The sequence below is a fragment of the Cornus florida genome, unplaced genomic scaffold (assembly GCF_030987335.1).
Source record: "Cornus florida cultivar Cherokee Brave unplaced genomic scaffold, ASM3098733v1 CherokeeBrave_3.0.0_Hap2_scaffold_87, whole genome shotgun sequence".
NCBI lineage: Eukaryota > Viridiplantae > Streptophyta > Magnoliopsida > Cornales > Cornaceae > Cornus > Cornus florida.
Genome location: NW_026775920.1, coordinates 52,727 through 66,974, shown reverse-complemented (window position 1 = coordinate 66,974; position 14,248 = coordinate 52,727). Strand labels below are relative to the sequence as shown.

The 14,248-nt window shown below is 42.8% G+C and overlaps 1 protein-coding gene across 1 annotated transcript; it reads left to right on the top strand.

Annotated features, from left to right (window-relative positions):
• Positions 1-9,096: 9,096 nt before the first annotated feature.
• On the top strand, positions 9,097-14,107 carry LOC132292857 (DNA polymerase-like). Its single transcript, XM_059790402.1, has 4 exons — positions 9,097-9,207; positions 11,047-11,803; positions 11,956-13,118; positions 13,166-14,107. Exons 1-4 carry the CDS (start codon positions 9,097-9,099, stop codon positions 14,105-14,107), a joined length of 2,973 nt encoding a protein of 990 aa, XP_059646385.1.
• Positions 14,108-14,248: the final 141 nt, after the last annotated feature.

Here is a 14,248-nt window from a genome sequence, read left to right as displayed (position 1 = left end):
CCCTAGGATAGGAGTCATTCCTCTTAGTTCTACCCATCGCCTTACATGGTGCTATTTATGTGAAAGATCCCCCCTAAAGGGATGTAAATACCGATAGCAGCTCCCGCTAAAGCAATTGTCGCAGTTCTTCCACTCATCATTTTCATGGACCTGAAGAAAAGCATTTAGTGTAAATCTTCCCTAAAAAAGACCTAACCTAAGATTGAGAGACTCAGGAACGAGGTCTTTTGCTTTCACTGCACCATTCCTCCCTGGGCGATCGAACCAATTCTCTCTATATCAGTCCTCAAAGCATCCCTTTCGAGTCGTTCTCAATCACGCAATAGAATCGCTGGTTCAGCAGGCAGTGCCTCCCATTTAGACTAGACGCCGGATCGGACGGACTGGTTGAAGCGAGAGAGAAAGAGCTTGTGACCAATCTTTCGGACAAGTTGACAAAGAAAATATAGAAAACTTGACTTTGCTTGCTGCTATCTCTCTTCTAAAATAGGATTTAGAAGTTCATGAATTAAGAAACAAGAGCGAGATCAAGCAATAGAAGAAGGCGGTTGATACGTAGATCGGTTGAGGCAGATAGTCCGAAGCTTGAATGGAAATGGTCATTGCATTTGTTTTTGACATTATAAAACAAGGCTCCCTTTCTTACATAGAAGGAAGTTGGGATGCATCTATCATTAATAAAGAGTCTTCCCAGATATGATGGTTCAGGTGGGAGGAGGTTAAGGGAAATGAACCAGCCAATAAGATTCACTACGTATGAGCTACACCCTTCTTTAGTTCCATCGCTTCATATTGAACACAGGTTGGTGTGCGTTTGAGAAGCCCAAGCCCCCACTTTCTGGCTTAGTTAGATACGGATTTACTCCTTCACGCAAAAGAAGAAAAAGGGATAAATTACATAAGAAATTGACTTATCTGTCAGTTGCTTCCTCTTCGCCTCTGCCTATAGGATTCTTGGATGTGACCAAGCAAGGCTCGGGAGAATCTATTTCTTCCCTTTTCATTTCTCAAAAACGGAATTACAAATAGGCCAATTCAGCAGCTTCTTCTTCCATAATTGGTACAACACGCAGTAGTAGGGAGACAATCAAATCACCCGATCCTATTAAATTCTGTATGAGATTTTCTACAAGTTTGGCCAATCTCTCGTCACGCCGCCTGGATCAATCGATTTGTTGGAACTCCCCTTCTCGTTTCTTCCGGCAGTGAGGTCCCTGCGCCTTGGACTTACAAGAGGCAAGCAACCCCAATTTATTGATGGAGCCAATAGACTGACTAGATGCCATTTTCCTTCACAATTGAAGTCTAAACCTTTGACATCTGCTACATGTCTGCTGCTATTGGCATTGGATATTCCACTGGAACTGAAATGTCTGGAATGTAGTGGAATGTGTGGGCTAGCCAATCATCCAGATATCGCTCTCAATGGAGCTTTAGTCCTCTTTATATTATATTACAATATAACTATAACAAACGCGCTGACTAACATGTGATTCTCAAAGCGGTCAGTGCTCATATAGAATGCCCTTGAGTCGTGAGAACCACTCCGAAGTTGAAACCGGAGGGAGTAGGCGGAGGTAGCTGCTATTTGTATGCCGACTGCAGCGGAACTAGAACGTATTAGTTCAGTGCTGATAGACGTCTTACCTACGGTCGGGGTTCAGGGGCATCTGAGTCCTATTGAAAATCCCTTTTGATCTACCTCGCCTCAACATCTGGAATCCCTTTTTGTGGGGACGCATAATTAGGTTTAAGTATTTTAATCAGGGCATTCGTCTGCCGAGGATTAGATCCTTGGATTTTGGATTGAAAGACCTTAGTCGACTTGGCCTCGCTAGATGTAAGTTCAACCTGGGGCATTACACGACCAGGGCTTCTGAGCCTTTTATGACTTGGGTGCCTTCTGTGCGTCCCGGAAGCCTGTATCCGGGGGACTTAGATCTGGTTCTGCGTTGTGCATTATAGTTTCTACTGACTTCCATTTCCATGTTTTGTCTCTGGTTCTTATTTTGAGTTCATTTCCCATGCTTTCCGTTGGTCAACAACCAACAAAACTACTTTCAGTTCACTTATGTATGAACTTTCATCTAAGATTTGCTGGTTCAGTACCTTACCCTAGGTAAGGCCCCCAGACAATAAAGAAGCGTAGGGTAACATGGTTAACCTGATCTCTCTAATGCTTATCTCCCTTCCTTTTCTTTCTTTAGTTGCTGACCATGCGAGGGATCTACCCAGTCACAAGCCTCGGAGTATTGCCTTATATATATCGAATTACCGATCGAAGGGGTTGACCTATGGAAAATAGAGACAGGCAAAGGGAGGAAAGCAAACCTTCCCGGGTTGACCATATATCCATATGCGGGAGAAGCAGTGACTTAGTTGGAGAGGCTAGGATGAGGAAGACGGAAAAGGATAGGATCGAGCATTCTCACCGAACACATTCTTCTATTTGTTAATCGCTCGCAACTGGACACCAATAAATACGGAAGAGCTTTCGAGTAGTAGGAGTCTTTCTAAAAATGATCGAATTGCGGAGTGACTCGGTTGACTGAGTGAGAAACTTGGCTTCATTCTTGAAACCCCGGCACACTAGTTAGAGCTTACGCCTTGTTCCCATCACAGCTGTGAGGGTCTTTTCGTTATACCCTTATGATTGCTAGAGTGGGGGTTAACAGTTGAGTTTTGGGTTGCCTTTTTATTCATCAATACAATAAGTAAGAAAATCAGCAAGACAGAGAAGGAGGAGCAGTACGCACTGAGAGATCTCTTTCGTTTATAGATCAAAACCGACTTCTTCATTCTCCTCTTCAGATTCTGCAAAAAGTATCTACACGCACAAGGGAAGTCAAAGAATGGTCCGAAAGAGTGGGCCGAGTTCCGACCGTATCATAGAGATACCTTTTATAGAAAGAAATATTGGGGCCAGCTAACCCCCACGCTTTTTGGTGGTTATGGGGGGGCAGCCGAGACGAAGGACGCAGCCGCCTTTGCTTGCAACAATCTAGTGGTTAAAGCAGCCAAAACCAACCAACAAACAAACGCTCTATCAGTTGTGGCCTTGAAAGCTCTGCCTGGCTGGAATGCCAGTTTGAAAGCATCACTTTATGACCACCGGGAGAGGAAATAGCTGCTTAGCCGTAAAATCAAGGAATTCTTCTTGCTGGAGGTACACATACCGACTTATAATATAATATAATAAACAATAAAAGAAAGTAACTCTCAATATGGAATGCAACAGTAAACCAATAGCTGCTGCCAAACAACCTGCGAATCCCCTTCAATGATGGCTAGCTGCTATGTATTTTACTTTCTCTGAACCAGACCCATTAATTGACATAGGTGACCTCCAGAGAAGGTCTGGATACGGGCTTCGCTTGTCCAAGTTCAGGAATGGTTACGGGCAGGAGAATGATCCATTTAATTCCCCCCATGTGGAAGAAAGAAAGACAAGACTTTCTTGATTGATAGATATGAGTAGCTGCTTGGCTTGCTTTAACTCCTTTTCTTTTTCTGCCTTTTGGGGATATCCAGAGCTGCTCTACGACCGACTTGTCTGTCCAGCATTTGAAAGAGTAGCACCTTTCAAAGAAAGGCCCTTGGATTGAGCCTTTAACGCCCCATTCTTATTCCACTGGCTTATTTGCTTGCCGAGCTGACCTTTCTGACTAATACTTCTTTCTAGGAAAAGATTTCAGCAAACAACAAAAAAAGAAGGACGGCTGAAGTGTGACCACCAGAAGTGTGGAATTGGATAAGCAAAGAAGCAACCTTTTCGAAAGATTTCCAGTTTTCCCAAATGCTAATCATAGGACCTCGCCTGAACCCAAGCTCATAGGGATAAGACGGAACCTTGAGGCAATTGATTCCGTTTACATGGGAAACTTTCTTTGAGTGTCATCCTTCTAAAGTCACTCTGCTTACCCTCACTCAAAAGAAACCCTGCTCGCTCTGTCTGAGTCGGAGTAGGTAGCCATGTCTCTTCGATCGCTAAGGGACAGCTAAATTCTCTTCTATAAGGTTTTGCAGTCAGTGCCCATGATAGTGCCCTTAGTGCTCTTACAGGGTTTGGACTGGCTCTGGCTGAGAATCTGCTCTATGAGTTTGTGAGCTCTGCTCTGAAAGCCTCTCGTTCGTACCCCAGTGAATTAGATGGGCTCCTATATACCAATAGGAAGAAGGATGACTGGTAGAACGAAGCTGAACCCTGAATGCTTGGTTAGAATCGTGAGTAAGGAAGCGGAAGGTGCTTAACGAACTTCCTCAAATAAAACACAAGGGAGCTAGTTCCTTAGCTTGATCTTTAGTGAATGAGAGGGTCAGACTTAGGCAGACAAGGAGACGTTCGCAGTTGAGTCTCCTATATATGTCAAATTGCTCTTTTTCCTTAATAAGACAATCTGAAAATGGAAAAACTTCATTCTCCTATAGGGGTCAAACTTAGCAAGCAGGGCAATTGATTCGAAAACTGCCGCACGGCATCGGCAACTAACTGACCGGACTGAAAGACCAGTTCAACTCCATGAAAGAAAGAAAGACCCGAGCGAGGGAGGCTTACCTAAGCGTTGATTGAGTAGTTCGGATGATAGGGCTAAGGTGGATCCGGTTTCAGTGCTGTCGGATAGAGCTGTCAACTGTCTGACTCTTTTTCTTCGACCGTGTAGTCGGCGATCCTGGCCCTATTTGTTTATAGTCAAAGTAGCAGGAAACTCTACCTATTAACATATGTATCGATGAATCGGCAGCAGGACTAGCTTCTAGCTACTTAACTGCTTTCTAAACCTTAATGAAAAAGACATTGGTGGAATTGAATTCAAAATATGGTTTTGATCGTGTGGCCATGGACCCAATGAAATGAAACATCCAACGCAGCATAACGGAACATACAGCATAGTAAGGGTTTCATTCTTAGCAGTGAAGGCAATGGATTCGACTGTTTTCTACTTTTGGGAGCTCTTTATCCCCTTACTGCTCTCTCATTGTCAGCGGCTAGAAAGCTGGTTGAGCAATCTGATTTTCAGTGGAAGGTTCGCCTTCTTCCCAGCAGCTATGCTCTACAAAGATGGAAACCAAGATCAAAGGTGTAAAAAAGGTTCTAATCAGGAAGAAAGGGCCCTCCATTCTATATTCAGGGTGTGGGGTTGAGTAAACCTTTGAGGAATCCGCCAGGGGCCCGTTCCCAACTAAAAGGCAGAAACAAGAGCTGTAGTTTCATTGGTGAGTCAGAGTTGTTTGAGATCTTTTGACTCGATGCTTTGAATAGTGGAGTGGTGTATCGTACCCGACAAGAAAGGTTGTCAATATGCCCTATCCAATTTCACATTTTGAACATGATTGGTAAATGAGCATTTGTGCACTTGACTTTCTACCTATTGCCGTATTCTATTCTTCTTGGCGAACTAGAGCAATTCGTATCTGACTGCTTCACCTGTCTTTCCTATCTGGAATGCCTCTTGGTGGGGTATGCCTGATGGTTTTACGCCAGCAGCCAGTAGCATAGATGCAAGCCTGCTAACTGAGGATTTGAACATGTAAGTAGCGGGATTTCTTTCAAAAGCCTATATCTATATAGGGAGCGAAAGCCAGAGGCTCGGTCTTCTTCCCCGGAAGCTTTTCAAACTCGGGCTATAGCTTCTCAACCAAATAGGAAAGTTCTAGCGTAAAAGTCTTTTGAGTCTGGCTTAAATGGATTCCCTGAAGTTCCCTGTTTGTAAATCACTCGCAACTAGACACCTTAATAGCTAGGCATTGTTCGCGACATCCACTTCTGAGACCATGAACTTGAAATGGGAATCTTGCTCAATTGATCGGAGAACCCGCATGTATGGGAGTTCTGCCAGTTACAGAGTAGGAATCCTTCGTCTTTGGCTGTTCTATAATAGTCATCATCCTGCAGCTTCTTTTTCCCCCATTGCTTTTGGTTCGAACTGAGGGGATTGATGCAAGTTCGAAGACTTCGCCTGGACAAAGAAAGCATAGCCGCGAGGAAGAACATTGACAGAGGTGGTGGAATATGAGAGTTCTTCGGATTCTAAATGAGTATGAATCAGTATGAGTTTCCCGCATTCTATGATGTTTGGTAATACCTATCTACTGGACACCTGGGTTGAAAGATTACAGAACTGACCCATAGATTTACTGGCCTCTGCGTAAGCAAAGGTCCTAGGAACGGGTGCAGAGTGGGCCCATCCCATGCTCCATAGGTAGTTTTAGAACCGTCAAAGAGAAGCCTTCTTGCCGAGGGACTAGGCACTACAAACGTCGTTCGGGTTGGGGAGACATCCTTTGTGAAGAAATCTGCTCGAAAGGGGGCTTTCAATCAAATAAAAGCCTCCGTTTCCAGTTGGAGATGGAGAAAGATAGCGGATAAGAACACTTTCCTTTCGGGAACGAGAAAGACTCCCACATCTCCGCACTCGCTTCTTTGTTTGAATGAGCTCTGGACTCGGAAAGGCCTAGGGAAATAGGAATCACTATTTATCCACAAACACGAGCTGCAGAAGGCGAGGCTGTAAGAGATGTTGATGGGTCACCTCTATTTCCAGCTGGTTGGCTTGAGTCTGCTTCATAATATAATAGAGAGGTACCCATAGAAGTCAGTGAATGCTTAAAGGAAGCAAGCCATTCTCACCAAGCCTTCATTCCTTTGTTGCTTCCGGCATCAACGCGATTCTTCGCTTCTCAGCTGCTTCTTATTCTTCTTCGCTCTGGAACAGCGGTATGGAACGCCCGAGATTGTGTGGTTCTTGCGATCCTACAACACTTCTCTTCTATGCCCCTTGTAGCGAGCTTTAAGGCTAGTTCTCCTTAAAATGGTGAAGAACATATTATAGCTCGAGTTTTGCCACTTTTGAGAATTTAGGTGTGTAAGCACTGATCTCCGCTTCCACGGTGCCAAGAGCAGCAGGTGGATTTGATTTGAGATTCTAATTTTGTTCAGACAATGACTAGTGAAATTGACAAACTTCCTTTCTCGGAAGGGTTTCATTTAACAAAAGTGTTCCGATAAAGTGACATCATTTTGCTCATTCGTATAAGATAGCTTGTGCAATAAATACCTTCTAGGTCTACCGCTAGCTTTACGTGAATCAGTTCGCGATGGAAATGTTCTTATTTGTGTTATTTGATCTGTCAAATTCGCATAAAGCGTTCCGGAAAGCGCCTTTGGGCAACTGTCGAAACACAAAGAAGACTCATCTAGCGGAAGGAATCAGGAGAGTTTATGTACCAGATGAGCAAGAGTATACACGGTCAGAGCATTAATGACTAGCGGACGCTATGGACTTGGCTCCTGCTTGACTTGCCGGTCCCTAATCAAGCTTCCCTCTTTCTTTCGTAGTGTGAGTGTGTGATTCAGCGAGTTCACGTAAGTTGAGTGCAATCAAGTCACTTCACCCATTCTTCTCATCAAATGAGCCAAAATTGTTCGTTATGGTCTTGCAATAATATTTCGTATAACAAGGAAGAAGAGCAGTGGTGCCTTGCAATATAACACTGAGTTGACAGTCCAGGTTCGAATGAAATCGCAACTCAAAGTCACTCTATCGGGAAACAAATGAACAAACCAGAAATCTTTCCAAAAACATGAATCAAACGTGAACTTCTAAGCATCATCTCATTTTGCTATTCTATTTTCAGTAAGCGCTACGAGCTAAATTCAACTCATCTTGTGAACTCGTTTTTGAGAGAGATTGGGATCCGAATGATGCTTTCTGCCAGAGATCTAGTACTCGAAAGCAAGTCAAAGAATCGGCTCACAGCTGCATCGGATGGTATAAGCTAAAGGGGCTTCCCACAGCACACTCGCTATATTTATATTCGCCGCTGGTGCAACGACTTCAACGGGGAACCGTAGCTGGCGTGTCTACAACGCCAGAAAAGAAATCTGACTCCTCGGGGCGGGGTAAAAGACTGGATGTGCGGAGCTCTTTCGATAGTGTTTTGTTCTCTTGGGTATTAACAGGTTAACCAAATCCATTCACCGGGTTGAGGTATCGGCTCTATCTGGAGCTCTTCTGCAAGGGTCTATTCTAAGTCAATTGCTATCCAAGATCCTAATCTGCTAGGCGAAGAACTACTTCAATTGGCTACGCCCTAGCTAAACAAGAAGAAAATGAAGTTTTCAAGGCCTAACCATTAGAAGAAAAGTAGCCAACTTATGGAAGTGAAAAAGCTGGAAAAACAGCAGATTGAGTACTCTTTGGGTCCAACTCTGTGATAAGGGGCTCATTTCATGAACTGATGTAAATTCTCTCTATCTAAGGAAATAAAGAAAGAGGATTCAAGTTCAGAATGCATTTATAGCACGAGTCCACATCACTTCTTCAAGTTGCTGAGGCAGGTACCACGAGAAAGAAAGGGTTTACAGGGCTCATGTAAATAGTTCAAGTTTTCTGATATGATATGTTAAATCAGCAACGAAGTTCACTCTTTGAAAAGAACAAAGTACCTCAACCACTACCTGCACCATTAGCATTGCTCGCAGGGAAGAAGCAAAGAAGAATTGGCCATGATGTGGGAGTTTCACCTCGATTTCCTAACATTGCCAGGCTTGCTCTATGCCCACTTGACAGAGGAATATGCAACTCATCAACGCTGTTAGAAGTCATATAAAATATGACTCCCCTCTTGAGTCAACGTCGACGTCACCATCATTATTGTCCTCATCAAAGCCGAGTAGAGAGAAGACCCGATCCAATACTGCCTCACCACCAGGGATTAAGAAATGCAAGAATCGACTGAAATGAAATGAAAAGCAATTCTGAGAGTCGACTTACGAGCGAGCTTTCCTTTTCGGCGGCATTCGAGCCACCCAATCACCATGCAACTGGGAAAAGAGAACGAGATAGGCTTTTTTCTCTTTTTTAGCAAAATTCCATCATTGACCTTCATAATAAAGAAAAGAAGCATCCAATGCATAGAGGGAGTCGTCTGGCTTGTATGTTTACAGATCGGCGCTCTTTCGATATCGCGAAATACAGCTGAGATTATTCATAGACCTTTTTCCCTTGCCTGGTCGCGTTCCGCTTTTTGACTCAACCAAACTTGTCCAAGGCAGCCTTACCGCTAGACTGAAACTAGAACCAAAAAACGAATTCGATGGCAGCTTCAAAACTCTGGATTGAAGCCACAATGGGGTCCCCCGATAGGTACATGAAATTCAAGATTCTCAGCCCCACCCAGGTAGAAGAATTCGAAACAGCTCAGATGGTTGTTTTTGGCTTACAAGATGAGTTGTTTTTAGCTCGTAGCCTTTACTGAAAATGAATTAACAATTTGAGTTGTTGGGGACATCCATACAGGTACGGTCAGGCACTGACTTTCTTGATCTATGATAGGATATTACAAGGAGTGACTTCGGTTCAAGCTTGGGATCCCTTAAAGAAAGAGGAAGCTTACGTGCGTTAAAGCGCACTATCATAGCCAGCGAAGCTACTTTTTGCGCTAGGTCCCGCTCTGATTGATTCCTTCTTTCACTAATGATGGGAGGTGCCAAACTCTTCTCTTGTCTTACTCTCGACGAACTCCAAACGAGACAGCAGACGAGAAGCTGCTTAAGCCAATAGATAAGGCTCCGGAGTCAAGAACTCAATATTTGCTTTGCTTGAAACTGCCCAGGAAGAAGCCAAGAGCTAAGCAGAGTAAGCCCCAACCCGAGAAAGGTTTTCGAAATTCGAATAGTGAAAAACCCTAAGGTTATGTGCTTGGGGTAGTGAACAACCGGCGGAATCTTCCAATGGAAGTGGTTTCGGTTGTTCCCAGTTCGAGAGATGGTTGACTTAGAATTGTTTATATACTGAATAGGTGAATTAGCGCTGATGGAAACTCTCTGCCCGCATTTTCGGTCTCTTTCAGTGATGGATTGTAACTTCTCACTATATGCGTCACACATACAAGTCGACTCTTGTTTTCAAGGGCAGAAGGAAAAGCAGAATGACGGAAAAACCTCTTATGGTGACACTTGGTCCCTACACGTTACTAGTAGTCCAATTTCTAGTAAGCTGGCGGCTTTTCCATCACCAATCGAACTCATCGGTCCCGGTACCATCAAGTCAAGCAGTCTCTAATTCCTAAGCCCCATAATATGACATCGGTAAATCAAGACTTTGACTTAGTATTTGTGCGTATGAGAATGAGGCTCGTTGAGACCTCCCTATAGTGCATTCCCCTACATAGTCTGTAGAGTCATTTCGCACTAAGAAGGATTGCTATATCAAAAAGAGAATGACAGATGGAAGATTTCTTGACCCATATACGAGTCAGTTCTACATCTTAGCGCTGAACCTAATGAATAGAGATTGAGCTTCACTTCGCGAGTCGGGAATGGCATCATTTATGAAAAAGAAATACCCCTATATGAAAGTATTCATAAAATACCCCTATGTTAAATCATACTCTTCAGGAGATATATATATACACATATTTATATACTATTATAAAATATATATAACAAAATAACAAAATATAAAATGTTACTCTAAAGGATATGAAAAAAAATATAAAATATGTAAGTACACCATATAATTGATTAATAAATATTTTATAGCAAAATATAAAACAAAATAAGAGGAACTACTTCACAAAGTAACCCATAAGCCTGAACTCTCTCCAAGGACTACACAACTGTGACTAGTACTATGTGTTGAGAGGTGATATAAAAATTTATAAACTCTATCTACCATAGAGCATAAATCCATGTATACGGGGAAAGGCTGTTAAGTAGTTCTCTGCATAAACTGTAGTTATGTAAGGAAAAAGCTCTTAAATATTGTGGTATGTATAGAAGAGACTAAGTACCTATGTGCTATGTCTGACTAACTAGTGAAAACTGCTATATTATAGCTATAAGTTAGACACATACGCCATAACTCTAACTAGTTGCCATAGGAAAGAAGTAGTATACCATATCCCTCCCCCCCTTTCAAATATCAATATATAACCCCCAAATTAATTCATCTTCTCAACTTAGTAGGTTTGGTGACATACCTTTACAACAAATGTCACATTATTGCTTAGTAGTTTATTCTTCTCTGTGTTATTCTACTCCAGCTATCATCGTATTGCTTAGTTCCTTCAGTTCCATCATATTCTTATAATGCCTACAAGTTGTATTGTTCAGATTCTTCATCCTCTGCTGAATCTTCAGATTCTTCATCCTCTGACTCTGACGAAGTGTTTGATTTGAATCAATTTCATGAGAATTCTAAAGCTAAATCAGATGCTAAAGCTAAATCAGATGAGAAAATAGCTAAGGAAGAGAAGAAGGAAGAAGAGAAAATAGCTGATTCACCTGTTGGCTATTATTCAAAAGAGGTTTTCTATTACCATTTGAGTGTGTTAAGGAGTGTAATAGATCGGGAAAGTAGCAGTGAACCTTATGAGGGACTGATAATTGCTCAATATGACTTTAAAGAGCCTTATTTACAATGTTCAGACATTGACGTCATTGCCTTGGCTGTTATGTGTTTGTTACTTAAATATGCTTATTCTTGTCATTTTGATTATGCTAAATGCACTATTGGCTATAGAATGAAAATACCTACAGGTGATGTTTCCTATACGGTAGGTAGTGCATTCTCTTTACTTGACTCTCACGGGACTGCTGCACCTACCTTTGGTTTATATACTAATATTTTGAAGTTGATTATGAAAAAAGCCGAAGATTATGGAAAATCTCATCTATCAGGCCTCTTCATAAGAGTTTATCTGAGCGGTAAGCAGTCAAAAGCTAAAGACATCTCTTTGACTTCCGATCTAATTGATGATACAAAACTGTGGCAATTACTGAATGATGTCAAATCAAGTGGTAATCCCCCCCCAAAGCGAAACGCATGGTCCGTAAGGAAGGTTATCCTTCACATATCCCAGGATTGAAACCTAAGAGTAAGAAACGTCATGCTTTCATTGTCGCGGATACGGAAACTGTTATGATCGATAATGCGCATGTCCCTTATGCAGCCGGGTTTCTAGTTGTGCAGCCGGGTGAAGATGTTGGAGCCAAGCCTGCACATGCCTTTGAAACCTTTTATAGTGAGGACCATCTGCTTATTATGTCTGAATTTAAAGACCGCAGTCGTCAAATGCTGTTCAGCTTTCTTGGTCGCTTAGCCGTGGTTGCTAGAAGTAGAAAGATTCAAAGGGTATATTTTCATAATTTAGGATTCGATGGGATTCTCCTTATGCAGTATTACGTGTCTCTTGGGAATAAGTACACGATCGAGCCCCTTATGCGCAACTCGCGACTATATGAGCTAGCTGTATATCAGGAGGGTAAACTTCTCTTCCGGCTCAGAGATTCATACTTGCTTCTTCCAAGTAGTCTTGCTACATTAGCGGAGACTTTATGTCCACAATTAGGACCTAAAGGCTCAATCCCAATAGCCCCTGCAGACTTGCAAGTGTCTCATCTGCTTCCTATGGGCCCTCAATTGCTGAAGTATATGACGCAGGATATTCGACTATTAGGCGGTATAATGGCAAGTGCTCAAGAAATTTATTGGACTCAATATAAGGTTGATATATTGGGGTGCTTAACTTTATCAGCCCTAGCTATGAACATTTTTCGCATTTCATACTATGATCCGGAGAGCTGGCCTATACATATCCCAAGTCGGAACGAGGATGCTTTCATCAGACGCGGCTACTATGGTGGCCATGCTGATACATATATTCCCTATGGTGAGGACTTGTACTACTATGATGTCAATTCTTTATACCCTTTCATTATGAAAACCTATGATATGCCAGGTGGTAAGCCTGTCTGGCATGGTAATTTAGAAGGCCGTGAGTTGTCAACCTTGTACGGATTTATAGAAGCTTATGTAGTGTGCCCCCCTACCATTAAGCGCCCTTTCTTGCCATATCGCGATGAGAATGAGACTTTGCTCTTTCCAACAGGAAAATTCGTAGGTGTCTACTATAGCGAAGAGCTAATTTATGCACGTGAGTTGGGTTACACAATTGTACCACTGCGCGGCTATTTGTTTAATAAGAAGCCCAGTCCCTTTGAAGGCTTTGTCTCATCGATCTTCGGGAAACGCAAAGAAGCAAAGAAAAAGGGCGATGAAGCAATGTCTTTTGGCTACAAAATACTGATGAACTCACTATATGGCCGAGATTCGGCATAAATCCGAAGTGTACAACAACCGTGGTATGCAATCGTAACCAGTATGAGTATTGGATCAAGAAGGATAATTTCATCTTTGGGGATCGCCTGGGGGACCATTACTATATAGTCAATTATGTCAGCAATGCCGCCAACGCCCCTGACTCGGAGTGGATTCCACCCAAGATATCGGCGGTTCAATTGTCTGCTGCTATTAGTGCTTGCTCCCGTATCCACATGTACAAGTACATTTCGCGCGAGGACTGCTATTATACTGATACTGACTCAGCAATTTTAGGCAATCCTCTGCCCGACGAAGAAGTATCAAATCTTGAATTGGGCAAGCTGAAGATAGAGCACAAAGTAAAGAAAGGGCACTTCTTAGCGCCTAAGAGCTATTCCCTAGAAACGGAAGAGTCAGGCGACGTAATCAGGCACAAGGGTCCGGCTAAAAAAATGGTCAATCGCGGCTGGTTTGAGGGGCAATTCGCGGATCTGGCCCGAACGCAGAATATAACAGTCGAATCCCACTTCCGGGTAGATTGGCACACGCTTAATATCGCAATAAAGAAATACCAAGTCAGTCTAGGTAGCAAAATAGGCACCAAAAGGGAACCGGTATTTGATGAAAACGGTGCTTGGATTGACACAAAACCAAAACATGTAATAGATTTAGGTGGGCAAGAGAGCGAGGTGCTAAAACTCGAATTGAAGATGCTCAAATCTGAGTTTCAAAAGAAAGAGATCGAATATCAGCATCAGATTGCTAATCTTAGTGAGAATCTAAGTCAAGAAAAGGATCAGAATTCTAAGATTATTGCTAGTCTTGAGGAGGAACTTCAGCAACTAAGAGAAGAGATGAAAGCCAAGGCTCTTCTTACTGAAGAAAAAATGGGTAGCCCTAAATCCACAGAGCCGGTCGAGCCTCCTACTTTTTACGACCAACCGCATAAGAAAGCCAAGAAAGGCCAGGGTCAAACGCCTTTGGCTAAGAAACCGCCATGAAGAAGAAGGAACCTGCGTCCAGTCGCCTCTCTCGCCCTGTGTGGTCGAAGGGATCTGACTTTCTCAATTGCGCCTATGCCTTTTCTCTCTGTCATCCTAGTCTCCCTGAGGTGGCGATCATTTGCCACACGACTCTTTTGA